The sequence below is a fragment of the Aythya fuligula genome, chromosome 31 (genome assembly GCF_009819795.1).
Source record: "Aythya fuligula isolate bAytFul2 chromosome 31, bAytFul2.pri, whole genome shotgun sequence".
NCBI classification, from domain to species: Eukaryota; Metazoa; Chordata; class Aves; order Anseriformes; family Anatidae; genus Aythya; species Aythya fuligula.
The window spans coordinates 419,783-434,806 of record NC_045589.1 but is presented as its reverse complement, the minus strand read 5'-3'; the positions used below and the strand labels follow the sequence as shown (position 1 = coordinate 434,806).

Sequence of the window (15,024 nt, the reverse complement as noted above, 5' to 3'; positions counted from 1 at the left end):
CCTTTCCAGATGCCTCTGAAAAGCTTTCCTTCCTCACGAAGATCAACTGTCCCAACTAACGTGTTATCATCTGCAAATGTACTAAGGGTATACTTGATTTTCTCATTCCGATCATCCATCAAAATAGTAAACAAAGCTGGACCCAGTACAGAGGCCTGGGGAAAGCCACTCACGACCATTCACCAACTGGATTGATCTCTCTTCACTCAGACTCTTTGAGCATGGCCATCCAGACAGTTCTTCAGCCAGCAAACTGTACACCTGTCCAAGCCATGGGCAGACGGATGGGTTGTCATTCTGCAGGGCTGCTGCTACTGAGTCCACACTGAGAAGATGTAGCTCCTTCTATTATGCTTTTTGTGATGCCCTGTGCTCAGTCCTTTCAAACCAACTAAGCATGAATCTGGTGCTTGTGATGAGCTGGTTCTCAGCTCATGTTCCAGTTACTTGCTAGCATGTATCATTGTTGTTGAGTTTGTACAGCACTGGCATTCTTGCATTCCCTTTTGTCTCTGTTTGCTTGAGTCTGCATTGTCAGTGGTAGTTCAGGAATACTGGAGGGGTGGCTGCGGGAAAGCATGAGGTTGCATCTGTCATGGTGGGACCTCGGTCAGCATTCACAGTGCAGTGACTCAAGCTGTGGCACAGACAGGAATTCTATCCTTTGAGGGAATCCCAAAGGTAATTCCTTCTTGAAGGGTGATGCCATCCTGAGTTGTGTCCTTGCCTGTGCAGCATCTGTCAAATGGCTGATATAAGTTTCTCCTCAGAAGAAAGTCTCTATCATGAGGGGCTGTCTAGAGCTGGGCTCCTCTCCACAGTTCTGACACAGAGTCTTCTCTTGCAGGGGCTCTCCAAGGGCTGCAGCCTCCTTCAGGCCACATCCACCTGCTCCCACATGGGGTCTTCCATCAGCTGCAGTGTGAAGATCTGCTCCAACATGGTGCACCACAGGGGAACGTCTTCTCCAGCACCTGGAGCACCACCTCACCCTCTTTCTTCACTGACCTTGGTGTCTGCAGGGTTGTTTTCTCTCACAGTTTCTCAGTCTTCTCTCCCAGCTTTTTTCTCATGCCATTTTCAACCCCTTTCTTTAAAAAGCTCTCATAGATGTACAAACAACATTACTCATTGGCTGAGTTTGGCCAGCAGCATGTCCCTTTTGGAGCCAGCTGGAAGTGGCTCTTCTCTAAGAAGGGGCAGCTTCTGGACTCTCCTCACAGACACCAGCCCTGCAGCTGCCCCCTGCTACAAAACCCTTTCCATGGAAGTCCAATACAACCTCCCACCCACAAAGTAAAAACAGAGCCCAGACAAGCAGCAGCAGACCCATGAGCTGGCAATGGCAAGGCACATCAAGGCCTTCTAGCAGAGGCAAACCCTGGGAGAACTGCTCTGAGTTTTTTTGGCTTTGCCCTCCAAGGAGGGTTTTGGCAGGGGTTGAGCTATTCCACACTTGTGCTTAGGTGGGAGGTTAGAAACCAGCCCAGGTGTTTGTACCAATCCCAACACACCCACACACATCCCAGAGCAAAAGGAACTGCACTACCACAGGCCACCTCTGCACACCTGTGCATTTCCCTACAGGACACATTGGGTGACACACACCTTGGACATTCCAGGATGAAGGGGCCTCTGCAGAGATACTGGAGCTTGGCTCAGGGCATATGCTAAACCTGCTCTGGGCTGGAAAGCTCCCCAAAGTGCTCAGTGCGGTATTTCCAGCCTGTGGAGTTCAAGTAATAGTCAAACAAGCTTTGAGGATGTGCCCCAACACCCACCTGCACAGCCATGGGCCTCCTGTTGCCTCCTGAGACCCTGAATCACAGCTGACCTCAGCAGAGCATCCCCACCCATCTCCTCTTTGAGTCCTGTGAGCTGATCACATCCGTCTCACCTCACCTACCTCCTCCAAACCAAGTGATTGCTACAGGACCTCTCAAGCCCTGCCCAGCCCCATGAGGTCAAACTGCTTCAGTTAGGTGTCTAGACCACAGGAATGCAGGATTTGGGGATTAGGTGTTCAGGTTAGGGTTTAGGAATTAGATCTTGCCTTCCAGGGTTAGTGGTTGGGCAGAGTATTAGAGGGAGGCCTGTGTTTACTGCTTTGGGTTCCAGTCTGTGTGTAGTGTAGAGACTGTTATTTGTTGGGATTTTCTTCAGGGCTCTGTTGAGGAGTCATGTCATGGAGTTCAGTGCTAAGGATGAAAGGCTGAGGAATAGGGTGAGAATTGAGCTAAGAGTGGATGGTAATGCCTTATGGGTTTGGGACTAGGCTAACCCATGCCAGGTGAGGTTTGAGGTTAGGGGTAAGAGTAGTGGATTCCTTGCAGAGAGAGGGATAGCATTTAGATGTAGGGGTAGGGCTTACAGTTACTGCTTAGAAATATTGCCAGGGCTTGACACGGATGTTTTCCTAGTAAGTGTTGCAGCAGCACAGCCTTGCCTGAACCCCTCTCACCTCTTCCAGATCTTTCCTTTCTGTTAGCCAAGTCCCTCTTCTCTCCCCCAAATTTCCCACCTTTACTCACCCAGATTTCCCCTGGCCTCCCCAAATGTGTCACCCTGTTGGGGGCAGCTTCCTGAAAGCTTTTGTGACCTCAGAGGCTCTGCCTCACTGCTGTTGGCCAGCCATGTGCTGGGACAGAAGTGACCTCACAACCAGCATCCACAGGGCTACAAGGAGCTGTTGTGCTCAGGAGGCCTCTTCCCAGCCCACCCCCCCAAGAGCTGTGGGTGCAGGGGATGCCCTGCATAATCGCTCAGGTACTCTGCCTGCCAACCAGCTCATGCTTCAGAAGGCCTGCCACACATCTAGACTCACATTTCCTCATGCAGCCTTTAGAGAACAAGGGCCCAGCTCCTGCTCTGCTGCTCCTCCCTGTCTCTGCCAGGAGACCAGACCAGCCCAGCCCAGACCCTCTCTAGCACTCCACAGCTCCCTCTCCTCTCTCCAGTCTAACTCAAACCAGCCACCAGAGGAGACAAGTCTAGGCTGGCTCCAAGGCAGCAAATGCAGAATGGAGGGCAGTGGCTGTGTCTCTGCTGCAGCCATCTGCAGGAGATCCCTTACCCTTCCAATGTGCAAGCTCTTTATAATAAGATAGAGAAAATCTACATGAAATCTAAACAAGGAAACCTTTCCTATGAAGTAGTGAGGAACGGGAAAAGGTTATTCGGAGAAGTAGTACCCCACTCCCTAGTAGTTTTCAAGGCCAGGGTGAATGGGACCTTTAGCAACCAGGTCTTGTGGAAGGTGCCTCTGACCATGGCAGTGTGGCTGGAACAAGATGGTCTTTAAGATCCCCTCCAACTCATGCCATTCTATAGTTCTATGATACTGGAGGCCCCAAATTGGTTGTGTAGCTTGTGTAGACAGAAGGATTTCAATTCCTGTGAAAATGTTTCCTTCCCATGTATTACAAGTGTCACCTTGTGGGTATGCAGTCTCATAATGGAACAAGAAAAGATAATTCTCAAGACAAACTCTTCTTTTGAATTACAGAAAAAGAGAGCACTGGAAATAAGTGTCCATCCCCAGCTGCAAGAAGAGACACCAGTAATTGCTTCAGTCATTTTCAAAGTTGATTCCCCTGGAGGCCCAGGGACGTGGCAAGAGCTCCCTGTGCTGCTGAGCTGGGTTGGGCTCCTGGGCACAAGGGGAGCTCCTGGCAAGTGGGCAGCACTGCAGAGAGACAGCTCTGCCCAGGAGCAGCTCCTCTAAACAGTGCAGCAGGGCTGGGGCACTGCCTGCAGGGGACAAGGGCTCCTGAGAGAAGGGAGGGAGATGTTAAAGGCAGTGTGAAGGGGGGATGCTGAGAGCTCACTGCAGGGGAAATCTTCACAGTCCTGAACAGGGTAAGTCTTCGGCTGCAGCGCAATGCAGCTCATGTTCCTGGTGCCATCTCCAGATTTGATGGAATATCCCACAGTCGACAGGGGCTTTCAGGAGAACACTCAATGTTTCTTTGGATAAGAGGAGAGCAACAAGCTCCAGAGCATGGATTCTCTTCCATAAACAGAAGAGGGACAGGACACGAGAGTTCCTTCTTGAAGGGCCAGCTGCAGGCTGTGAAGGCAGGGTGCAGACAGGGGTGGCCAGGGCTGTGGTGCAGAGCAGGGTCCCTGCTGTGCCCCCGGGGCTGTGTGCCGGGGCAGGTCCTCTGCCGCCTGCCAGGCTCAGCACTCAGCCTGCCTGGGGAGCTGCCCAGGGCGCTACGGGGAGAAGCTGTGGGTGGAAGGAGCCCCCCAGCAGGGCAGGACAGGGCAGGGTCCTGCTGGTGCACTGAGGTTACTGTTTCCCAGAGGCTGCTGCCTGTGGAAGGCTTCTCACAGATACACAAAACCCCCAGAACACCTCAGAGTGGACTCCTCAAGGGAAAGTTCAGAGGAAGAGTTTCCTGAAGATATGTATTCTGTGCTTTGAGATTTCTCCTCTTGCTTTGTGGGTGGCAGTTAGAGATGGAATTTATTTCTCCATTTGGATGAAGGCACTGAGACCGCAGTTATTGTAAGGTCTTTTAGGTCTGAGCTGCTCCATAGCCTTTGAAAACATGGAGTTATCCCTGAAAATTACCCTGGGACAGGAGATATCTACAAGGCAGATGTGAGTACACTGTGGATGGGATGGGTCTGTGAGCAATGGCATGGAGGAGATATGGGGACAGGGAAGAAGACCCCAGCAGGGACAGATTGAGGCAGGGGCAGGGAGAAGAGAGGGAACTGCCTGAAACTCCAAGGGAGAGGGGATTCAGGCACTCCCTGACAGGCCTGCAGTGCAGGCACCTTCTCTGCAGCAACCCCCTGCTCTCCCCTGCCACCCAGCACAGCCTCTGCCCTCAGGGGCTTTAGGGCATGAGCCACCTCCTCCTCAGCTGGACCTCCAGAAGAGGAGAGGAACCTGTTTCCTGCAAGGCGATACGCAGTTATCAGAATTATATGAGTACTTGCCCTGCAGTGTCACTTCTCTAGGTGGCATGCAAGCTTGGTAAGCTAAAGGCTTCCCTGCATGCCCATCTGCCTGTCTGTCAGCAGGTTGGACCACTGCAACGTTCTTTCTTATTTCTAAACCTGTGTGTGGTTCTCCCACTCTCTTTGTCTGGGGTGCAGGTGGATGTAAGTTCTGACATGGACTGGCAAGGCCTTGCCCTGAGGGTGTCTTCTTGGGAAAAATTGCCCAAGCTTCATTTTAAAATGATAGGGATGGTGTCATTGAGTTGGGAGGGTAGGAGAATGAGCTCACACATTTCTCATTCGTCTCTGGGGACAGTGATTTCTTTTAGAGAAGCAGGTGGGTTGCTCAGGGAAGTTAGCCTAACTTTTCTCTGTTTATCCCTCCATGGACAGGCAACCATGCCCAGAGGCAGCAAATGTCCAACAGCAGCTTCCCCACAGAATTCCTCCTCCTGCCATTCGCAGACACACACGAGCTGCAGCTCCTGCACTTCGGGCTCTTCCTGGGCATCTACCTGGCTGCCCTCCTGGGCAACGTCCTCATCCTCACAGCCATAGCCTGCAACCACCACCTCCACACCCCCATGTACTTCTTTCTCTTCAACCTCGCCCTCATCGACCTGGGCTCCATCTCCACCACTGTTCCCAAAGCCATGGCCAATTCCCTGTGGGACACCAGGGCCATTTCCTATGCAGGTTGTGCCACCCAGGTCTTTATGTTTGTTGTCTTTCTCACAGCAGAGTTTTCTCTCCTTACCCTCATGGCCTATGACCGCTACATTGCCATCTGCAAACCCCTACACTATGGGACAATAATGGACAGCAGAACTTGTGTCAACATGGCAGCAGCTGCCTGGGGCAGTACTATTCTCTATGCTGTGCTGCACACTGCCAATACCTTTTCCCTTCCCCTCTGCCAAGGCAATGCCCTGGACCAGTTCTTCTGTGAAATTCCCCAGATCCTCAAGCTCTCCTGCTCAGATGCCTACCTCCAGCAAGTTGGACTTCTTGTAGTTAGTGCCTGTTTATTATTTGTTTGTTTTCTTTTCCTTGTGCTGTCCTATGTGCAGATCTTCAGGGCTGTGCTGAGGATCCCCTCACAGCATGGCCGGCACAAAGCTTTTTCCACGTGCCTTCCTCACCTGGCTGTTGTCTGCCTGTTTCTTAGTACTGCCACATTTGCCTACCTGAAGCCCTCCTCCATCTCTTCCCCTTTCCTTGATCATTTGCTGGCAGTTCTGTACTCGGTGGTGCCTCCAGTAGTGAACCCCCTCATCTACAGCATGAGGAATAAGGATCTCAAGAATGCAGTTAGTAAACTCGTTTTGGGGAGGTTTTATGGTACTCATAAAGATCCCTTCACTCTCCATTGATGAATCTCTATACTTCCCTGTCCAGGCTTCTGTTTTGGTCATTCTAATTACTATTATATACTTTTTTTCTTTTTTGTCATTATGTCTGTTTTTGCCCTTTGCATTCTACATAAATATTTTTATTCCCCCCACTTCTATAAATGAATGAACCAGTTCTGTCCCATATGGAGGCCCATATGTGCATTTAACACTGTAAGTGAGTCAGTGAAGACTCTCTCATAGCATCTCTAAGAAAATGGAATTACCCCAGTGCACTTTCTGAAGACTGGGCTTTCCTTCCCTAACAAGTGCCGAGAAAAGGCCCAAAGCATTGCTCCCCAGAAGGGTCTGCTCTTGCTTCTGTTCAGGAGGGAATTATCATTGTCACATTGTGACCTGACAGAGACCTAGGGCTAGATTTAAGATTCACACATGGGTGTCTGCTCACAGCAGAGACAGGGAATGGTCACTGTATTACATAGCCAGGGCCGTTTCCACATGTGACCCATAGGTGATGTCCTTCAGGAGGGGAATCTGGAACTGCCTGCAGAGCCCAGGACACCTCCAGGGACAGCAGAGCCTGGCGTGGGCAGTGACTGCAGCCCCCATGAATGTGAGAGGTCTCCCACTGTGTGCTCAGCCACAGGGAAAGAACTAAAGCCAGGTATTCACAGGAATTCTGTGACTGCAGTCTCAGAGAAAAGAGTGGCACCCAGCAGGCAGAGGGAAGGGGAGCTGGGGACTGATTCATTTCCCCCTTTGTGAAGTACCTCTCCCTGGTCCAGCCCAGTGATCCTGGCTGTCTGCTTCCCACCCTGACTAGCACAGCCACGCAGATTCACCCCACAGCACCATAGCCCATTTGCTCTGCACAGCAGCACTGTCAGCGTGGGTATGTACTTATGGGGAGCATGGGGACTTTGGCATAATGACCACATGGACACCAGGGTTCTTTAAGGACCAGTAACTGCTACTCCTTTATTGATGACATAACTTCAGCTCTCCTATTGATAACATGAATTGAACTCTCTTATTGAGGACAAGACTCCCTTCTTATACCATTTGCTCTACAGCAGTACTTTTCCACTATTCATCGGCCAACAACTTTGCCTGGCAACAGCAAACACCCAGCAACTTCCATGTCTTAACAGCTGGAGAATAAGCAGTCTGAGACAGCAAGGTGTCTCCTGAATGACACTTCTTTGTTCCTTCTAAACACTTTACATTCCTCATGGTCTCAGTCCAATGTTATCACCAACCATGGGTCTTGTTGACCCCCATGGCCACACTACCACAGGGGACAGCCATTCCACTGTGCCCAGGGGGAGCTGATCTTTGAAATCTGACCAGCTCCATTCTTCTGCTGCCATCAGTAGCTATACTGGGGGAACAGACACCAAGACAGTGGATCAGCACTGGGTCATGGGCCCAGAGATTTTCAGTACCCAGCTGCAGAAAGCACTGACTAACCTGATCTACCTATAGAGCTATCACCGGTCAGAGAAGATGATGGTAGTGGACACCTCCAGAGCTTCATTCTGACTCAAGGAAAAAGGGGATGGACTATGGAGTTAGAGTGTGTGACAGTCCTGTGTTTTGAGGCCTCTGAAGGTTGGTGTTTGTAATTTCTGCTCATCAAGGGTGCTTGGTGAGTGAGGTAATTCTCAAAATGAGATTCTTCCCAATGGGAACCTGAAACACAGTTGGTGCAAGGATACTACAGAAAAGTTCTCAGAAACTCTGTAAGACATTCCAGAATGACTGAATCACAAATTAGTTGGAGCTGGAAACAGTCTCTCTCCATGTTTATTGTAAGCCCTCTTATTCAAAAACCGGACTATGGTTTCCTGCAGAACTTTGGACTACAAAGCTGGTGAAGGGACTGGAACACAAATGCTATGAGGAGCAGTTGAGTGAAGTGGCATTGTTTAGTCTGGAGAAGAGGAGGCTCAGGGGAGACCTTACTGCTCTCAACCACTACCTGAAAGTCAGGTGTGGGGAGCTGGGGGTCAGTCTCTTCTTGCAGATAGCTTGCAATAGGACAATAGGGAATGGCCTCAAGTTGCTCCAGGAGAGGTTCAAGATGGAAATTAGGAGAAATTTCTTCTCAGACAGACTGGTTAGGCATTGGAACTGATTGCCCAGGGAGGTGGTAGAGTCACTATCCCAGAGGGAGGGGGGGGGGGGGAGGCTGTTAGAAAATTTTGGATGTGGTACTTAGGGACATGGTTTAGTGGGTAATATTGGTGGTAGGGAGACAGTTGGACCAGATGATTTGGAGGTCTTTTCCAACGTTTCTGACTCTGTGATCCTATGACTCTCTACTCTAGGCCAGACAAGCCCAACTCTCTCAGCCTCTCTTCATGGGAGCATTGTTCCAGCCCTCTGATCATTTCTGTGGATGTCCTCTGGACCAAGTTGAAGTCCTAGGTCCTAAGTCTAATGAGTGTGTTGTGCCTGGGCCACACAGATGGATGCAGTACTCCAGGTGGGGTCTTTTGAGAGCAGAGTAGAGGGAGAGATTCACATCCTTCAGCCTGCTGGTTACGCTGCTTTTGATGCAGTCCAGGATATGGTTGGCTTTCCGGGCTGTAAGTGCATGTTGCTGGCTCATGTCAAGCTTTTCATCTACTAGTACTCCCAAGCCCTTCTCCATAGCGCTGCTCTCAATCCGCTCATCGCCTACTCAGCACTAATGTTTGGGATTGCCCTGAGCCAGGTGCAGGACCTTGCACTTGCCCTTGTTGAACTTCATGAGGCTTGCACAGGCCTATCTCTCAAGCCTGTCACGATCCCTCCAGATAATATCCCTTTCCTCCTGCATGTCAACCGCACTGCCCAGTGCTGGGAATGGTGGGTGTGAAGGGCTTCTCTGGGACCACCGCCCTTGGGGCAGCATCTGCTAGGGTGTCCATAGAACAAGGGCAGAGAACATCATAAAAAACAACAACAGATATTTATAGATGTATATATATATATATATATATATACACATATATGTGCCTATCAGCCTATCACCATATTAGTATATGGTATTCTTTGATATATTCTATTATATTACATGTTGATACATTCTTTGGAACCACTCTGATGGCAGGGTTCAGAACAATTGACTCTGGTTCAACTTGTGGTGGAACAAAAGCCCCAGGTGTCTTTGCATGGGGCTGCTCTCCAGTGTCTCTTGCCAAAGAAGAGCCAAAGACACCACCAGGAAGAAGGAGGCCTTGCCACCACTTCCTCACAGGTTCTGGAGCAATTCAGAGGGTGTTGGTGCAATGGGGACAGTGGGGAGTGGCCAAGAAGATGAGCCTGATGCCATCTTGGCCGCTGCATGCCAGGGGGCAGTCGGCAAAGGGGTGTCTTATGCTGTCTTTTCCAAGGACCTATGGCTCAGCTGGGCCCACAGAATGAAGCCTCAAATCAGTCTGATACTCTGGGGTCCATGGAGTGGAGAGCTGCACTAAAATGGAGTAGCCTTCCATGTGCAAAAGTCACAAACTGCCCCCTCCTGCGGGAGCATGGGCCATCACCACTGCTGTTCATTAGTATTGTAGCATTACAATAGTATCACAACTGATTGTTCACTAGTATTTTTCATCCTGGCCATGGTTCTGATAAGGCAATTTTGGAATTTTCCATTATGACTGCTCTTCTGGTACCTCCCAGAATGTACATTTCTGGTACTCCCCAGAGCCTGGGATGCAGGGTCCGAGACATGATCAGGGAGTGCCTGTTTGCACTCACCTGTTTTAACTGTTGCTTAATGGAGGGCTGATGTGACAGGAGGTAATTCTGAACCATAGCTCAGGTGGGGAAAAGCTACTCCAGCACCTTTTTCTCCAGTCACTCTATCTGTAAGAGAAAGTGGTTGACTTGTGGTCAAACTCAGATTCCTTGCCACACTAATCTTGGTTTCCAGTGTGATCCACCCTTTCCCCGTGAGAGATTTCAAGGGGAACCTGTCACATGCTGCCCTGCCAGGGAGGAGGCTGAGGGTGCACATGGAATTGGGAGAGGACCCAGTGAGGACAGCTGACCTGAACTGACCACAGGGATATTCTGTGCCATAGGATGTCATGCACATCAATTAGAGCAGTGGGGAAAGAAGGAGGAGGGGGCATGTTCAGAGTAATGGTGTTTGTTTTCCTGAGAAGTCATTACATGTGATGGATGCTGCTTTCTTGGAAATGGCTGAAAATCTGCCTGCCAATTGCAAGTAGTGAATGAATTCCTTGGTGTACTTTAGGTATCAATATCAGGAAGGACATTCAAGAGGTTTAATTCCACATCATCAAGAAGAAAAAGAGAGGGGGAGAAATAAATAAAGCTCTTTTGTCTGGTTTCACAAGTTCTCTGTTAGGAAAGGGAAAGTCCCACAGCGTATGGGATGTGAGATTTGTTAAGTGATCCCTTGGGAAGCTCATTTTGTTTGTTTGTTTCTTTTTGCCTCCTCCTGGAGGCAATGTTAAGGCACATGCAGGACAAGGAGGCGATCTGGGACAGCTAGCATGGTTTCAACATTGGGAAAGCATGCCTGACCAATCTGTTTGCCTTCTATGAAGGAATGACTGAATCACTGGACAAGGGAAGACTGACCAATATCACCTACTTGGACTTTTTAAGGTCCGTGACATAGTCCCACATGACATCCTAATCTCTGTTTCCCAATCAGTGGGAAATTCACTAGACCATCACAACTTTTAAAACATAATGGATAGGGGCTTTTCAACTTTGTCTGGTTAGAGCAACATTTGCTGATTAGGAATATGTACATGGCCTAACATGAATGTTTCCCAGAGTGCTTTAGGAGCATCAGCCTTACCTGAACCCCTCTCACCTCTTCCAAATCTTTCCTTTCTCTTAGCCAAGACCCTCTTCTCTGACCAGAATCTCCAAACTTTATTCCCCTAGCTTTCCCCTGACTTCCCCAAATGTGTCACCCTGTTGGAGGCAGCTTTCTGACGGCCTTTATGACCTCAGAGGCTCTGCCTCCCTGCTGTTGGCCAGCCAGGTGTTGGGACACAAATGACCTCACAGCCAGCATCCACAGAGCTACAAGGAGCTGTTGTGCTCAGGAGGCCTCTTCCCAGCCCACCCAGAAGCACCGGGTGCAGGGGATGCCCTGAACAATCCCTCAGGTTCTCACTTCAGTGCCTGGTAAAATTGTGGAGAAGATTGTTCTGGGAGCTATTGAAAAACACATAAAGGACAATGAAGTCATTGGTCAGAGCCAATATGGGTTCACTAGGGGAAGGTCATAACTAATAAACCTAATTTCCCTTTCCACAAGGTCACCAAGCTAATTGACTAACAAATCCAGTCCATGTATCTTCCTGGATTTCAGTACAAATTTCAATACTGTCTCTCACAGTAACCTTCTGGACAAAATGACCAGATGTCCTGGTTTCAGTTAGCACAGAATTAATTTCTTCCTAGTAGCTGGTGGAATGCTGTGTTTTGGCTTAGAATGAGAAGAGTGCTGATAACACCCCGATGCTTTAATTGTTGCAGAGCAGTGCTTATACTAAGCCAAGGACAATCTCAGCCTTTGCTCTGTCCTGCCAACGGGCAGGCTGGGGGGTGCAGTAAGAGCTGGGAGGGGACAGACCCAGGACAGGTGACCCAAAACTAGCCAAAGGGGGTATTCCATACCATCTGACGTCATGCTAAACAATATATAGGGGTGGCTAGCCGGGGGGAGGGGGCCGGACTGCTCGGGGTTAGGCTGGGCATCGGTCAGCGGGTGGTGAGCAATTGCATTGTGCATCACTTGTTTGTACATACTATTATTACTTTCGTATTATCACCATTGTATCATCATTATTATTATTGTTATTATTATTTTGTTATTTTTTTTTCCTGTCTTATTAAACTGTCTTTATCTCAACTCACGGGCTTCACTTTCCATTTCTCTCCCCCGTCCCAGAGAGGGAGTGGGGGAGGGTGAGCGAACGGCTGCGTGGTGTTTAGCTGCCGGTCGGGTTAAACCACGACAGTCTTTTTGGCGCCCAACGTGGGGCTCGAAAGGTTGAGATAACGGCAGATCTGATCAGAGTGTGTTAAACTAAAATTGGTGTAAGGATTAGACCTGCTTAATAGTCACTTGTCATGATGCTGATTGCTTTAATCACAACTCTGCTGCGCCTGTTTCCAAATTGAGTATTATAGTACATTATTTTCCGTATTTGCTCTCTGTAGTGTTGTTTCTCCTCTCCGGGCCCTGGTTTCAGACCATTATGGTACTAAGTGTTATAGCAATGGCTTATGAGATGATAAGATATCTGGTCATGACTCTAACTTGGTATTTATACTCAGTAACATCGTGGACTCTGTACTTTGGAAACAGCATCTTGGGAACTATTAGCAATTATACCTATTGTTTTTCTCCATTAGAGAGTCAATCTGTGGAGGGGAAAGGGGAGGATATTTTTCCTTACTTGCTTACTCTCCCTTTCTCCTTCACCACCCCTGTATCCTCCTGGGTCACTCTGCCTTCCTCCTTCACCACCCTCTTATCCCCTGAGCTTGTCACAATAGCTCTCCAAGATATTGAATATTTCTGGAATACTCAGAATACCATAGTCTTGTTGTTCTGCCTCATGAATGCACTTCAGATTCTGCTTAAAGTTAAACAACTACTTATGAAGCTCATCCGGAGATCTGCCCGGAGGCAGTATAGTTGTGGGTGGCAGGGAGTATGGGTGGATATGGGCAGGCATCTAGAGCAGTTGGCACCCCCAGTGTGTTGGAAATTCACCCCTGAAACAATGGCAAAATCCTCAAAAACTGGCAGAATGCTTGAAAAAAGGTGTAATGATTCTGGCAGTTCCAAAGTAACACAAATCATTGTAACGTGCTGGGGCCTGGCTCATGCCTATCGAGCTGCCATTGATACTGCTGTCAACTTAGTGACAGACCCTGTGGCCACTCCAAACCCTGTGACAGATCCAACGGCCACTGTGACCCCTACGGTGGATTCTGCAGCCGGCTCCAGTCCCAGCTCCTGCAGCCGCTCCAGTCCCAGCTCCTGCAGCCGCTCCAGCTCCAGCTCCTGCAACTGCTCCAGTCCCAGCTCCTGAAGCTGCTCCAGCTCCAGCTCCTGCAGTCTGCTCCAGTCCCAGTTCCTGCAGTCGCTCCAGTCCCAGCTCCTGCAGCTGCTCCAGTCCCAGTTCCTGCAGCCGCTCCAGTCCCAGCTCCTGCAGCCGCTCCAGCTCCAGCTCCTGCAACTGCTCCAGTCCCAGCTCCTGAAGCTGCTCCAGCTCCAGCTCCTGCAGCTGCTCCAGTCCAGTTCCTGCAGTCGCTCCAGTTCCAGCTCCGGCCGCTACTCCAGTCCCAGTTCCTGCAACTGCTCCAGTCCCAGCTCCTGAAGCCGCTCCAGCTCCAGCTCCTGAAGCCGCTCCAGCTCCAGCTCCTACTGCTGCTCCAGTCCCAGCTCCTGCAACTGCTCCAGCTCCAGCTCCTACTGCTGCTCCAGTCCCAGCTCCTGCAACTGCTCCAGCTCCAACTCCAGCTTCTGTAGCCGCTACAGCTCCGGTTCCTGCAACTGCTCCAGCTCCTGTAGCCGCTCCAGCTCCTGTGGCCGTGTCAGAGAAACGAGCTGTAGCAGTGCAAGTTGACCCTGCAGAGGGCATTCCAACCCCTGTGGCAGACCCTGTAACAAAGTCAGAGAAACGAGCAGTAGCAGTGCAAGCTGCCCCTGTAGAGAAGGTGAAAATATGGTATAGAATTCAAGTCGTTTAGAACGCAGAGAGTCTTCTGCCAATCAGGTAAGGCTTCTGCCAAAACTAAGTATAGAGATGACGAAGATGATGACGACGCTGGGCCGTCAAGGATTCAGGAGGAGGAAGATGAGGATGCCGAAAGAGCAACAGTAACTACCCGAAGCCTAAACGAGCGCGAGCTACGAGATGTGCGAAAGATTTTGGTCGCTGTATAGGTGAGCAGCTTGTCACCTGGCTGCTCCGGTGCTGGGACTCTGGAGCCAATTGTGTGGAATTAGACGGCAGGGAAGCCAAGCGGCTGGGATCCCTTGCTCGAGACGCCGGCATTGACAAAGCAATTGCAGATGGAGCACGACCCACCAGCCTCTGGAGGCGTCTCCTCTCAGCTGTGAGGGAAAGGTATCCCTTCAAGGAAGATATTTTATGTCTACCAGGCAAGTGGACCACTATGGAGAAGGGAATCCAGTACCTGAGGGAATTAGCCGTACGGGAAGTGATTTATGAGGATCCAGACCTCAAACAAACATCCACAGATCCAGATGAAGTCAAGTGTACACGACCCATGTGGCGGAAGTTTGTACGGAGTGCACCATCATCATATGCCAGCTCATTGGCAATAATGGCCTGGAAAGAGGATGAGGAACCCACAGTGGGTGAAGCGGCTAAACAACTCCGGCAGTACGAAGAAAGTCTCTCCTCTTCCTTACAGGCCTGCGTCTCAGCTGTGGAGAAACTTTCTGAAAAAGTTCACCAACTTGAAGAGAATCTATTGTCCTCCCCACCTGAACCAACCAGTGCCCACCGACCAAAGGAGAACACTTGGGAGAAACTTTCTGAAAAGGTTCACCAACTTGAAGAGAGATTATTCTCCTTCGCACCTGTACAAAGCAGTGTCTCAGCTGTCAGGGGTAGGCGTTCACCCACACAAGGAAGACGATATGGTGGGTACTCACCCCGTGCCACCCTGTGGTTTTACTTACGAGACCATGGAGAGGACA

General features: G+C 50.0%; 2 protein-coding genes across 2 annotated transcripts in view; both read left to right on the top strand.

Annotated features, from left to right (window-relative positions):
- Positions 1-15,024, top strand: part of LOC116500129 (antigen WC1.1-like) — a 269,452-nt gene that overhangs the window by 145,463 nt on the left and 108,965 nt on the right. The window lies entirely within an intron of this gene.
- Positions 5,370-6,326, top strand: LOC116500109 (olfactory receptor 14A16-like). Its single transcript, XM_032205025.1, has one exon. It carries the CDS (start codon positions 5,370-5,372, stop codon positions 6,324-6,326), a length of 957 nt encoding a protein of 318 aa, XP_032060916.1.

Bases quoted from the DNA above. Each gene is read 5' to 3' on its own strand.
- LOC116500109 (XM_032205025.1), top strand. From the start codon at position 5,370: ATGTCCAACAGCAGCTTCCCCACAGAATTCCTCCTCCTGCCATTCGCA.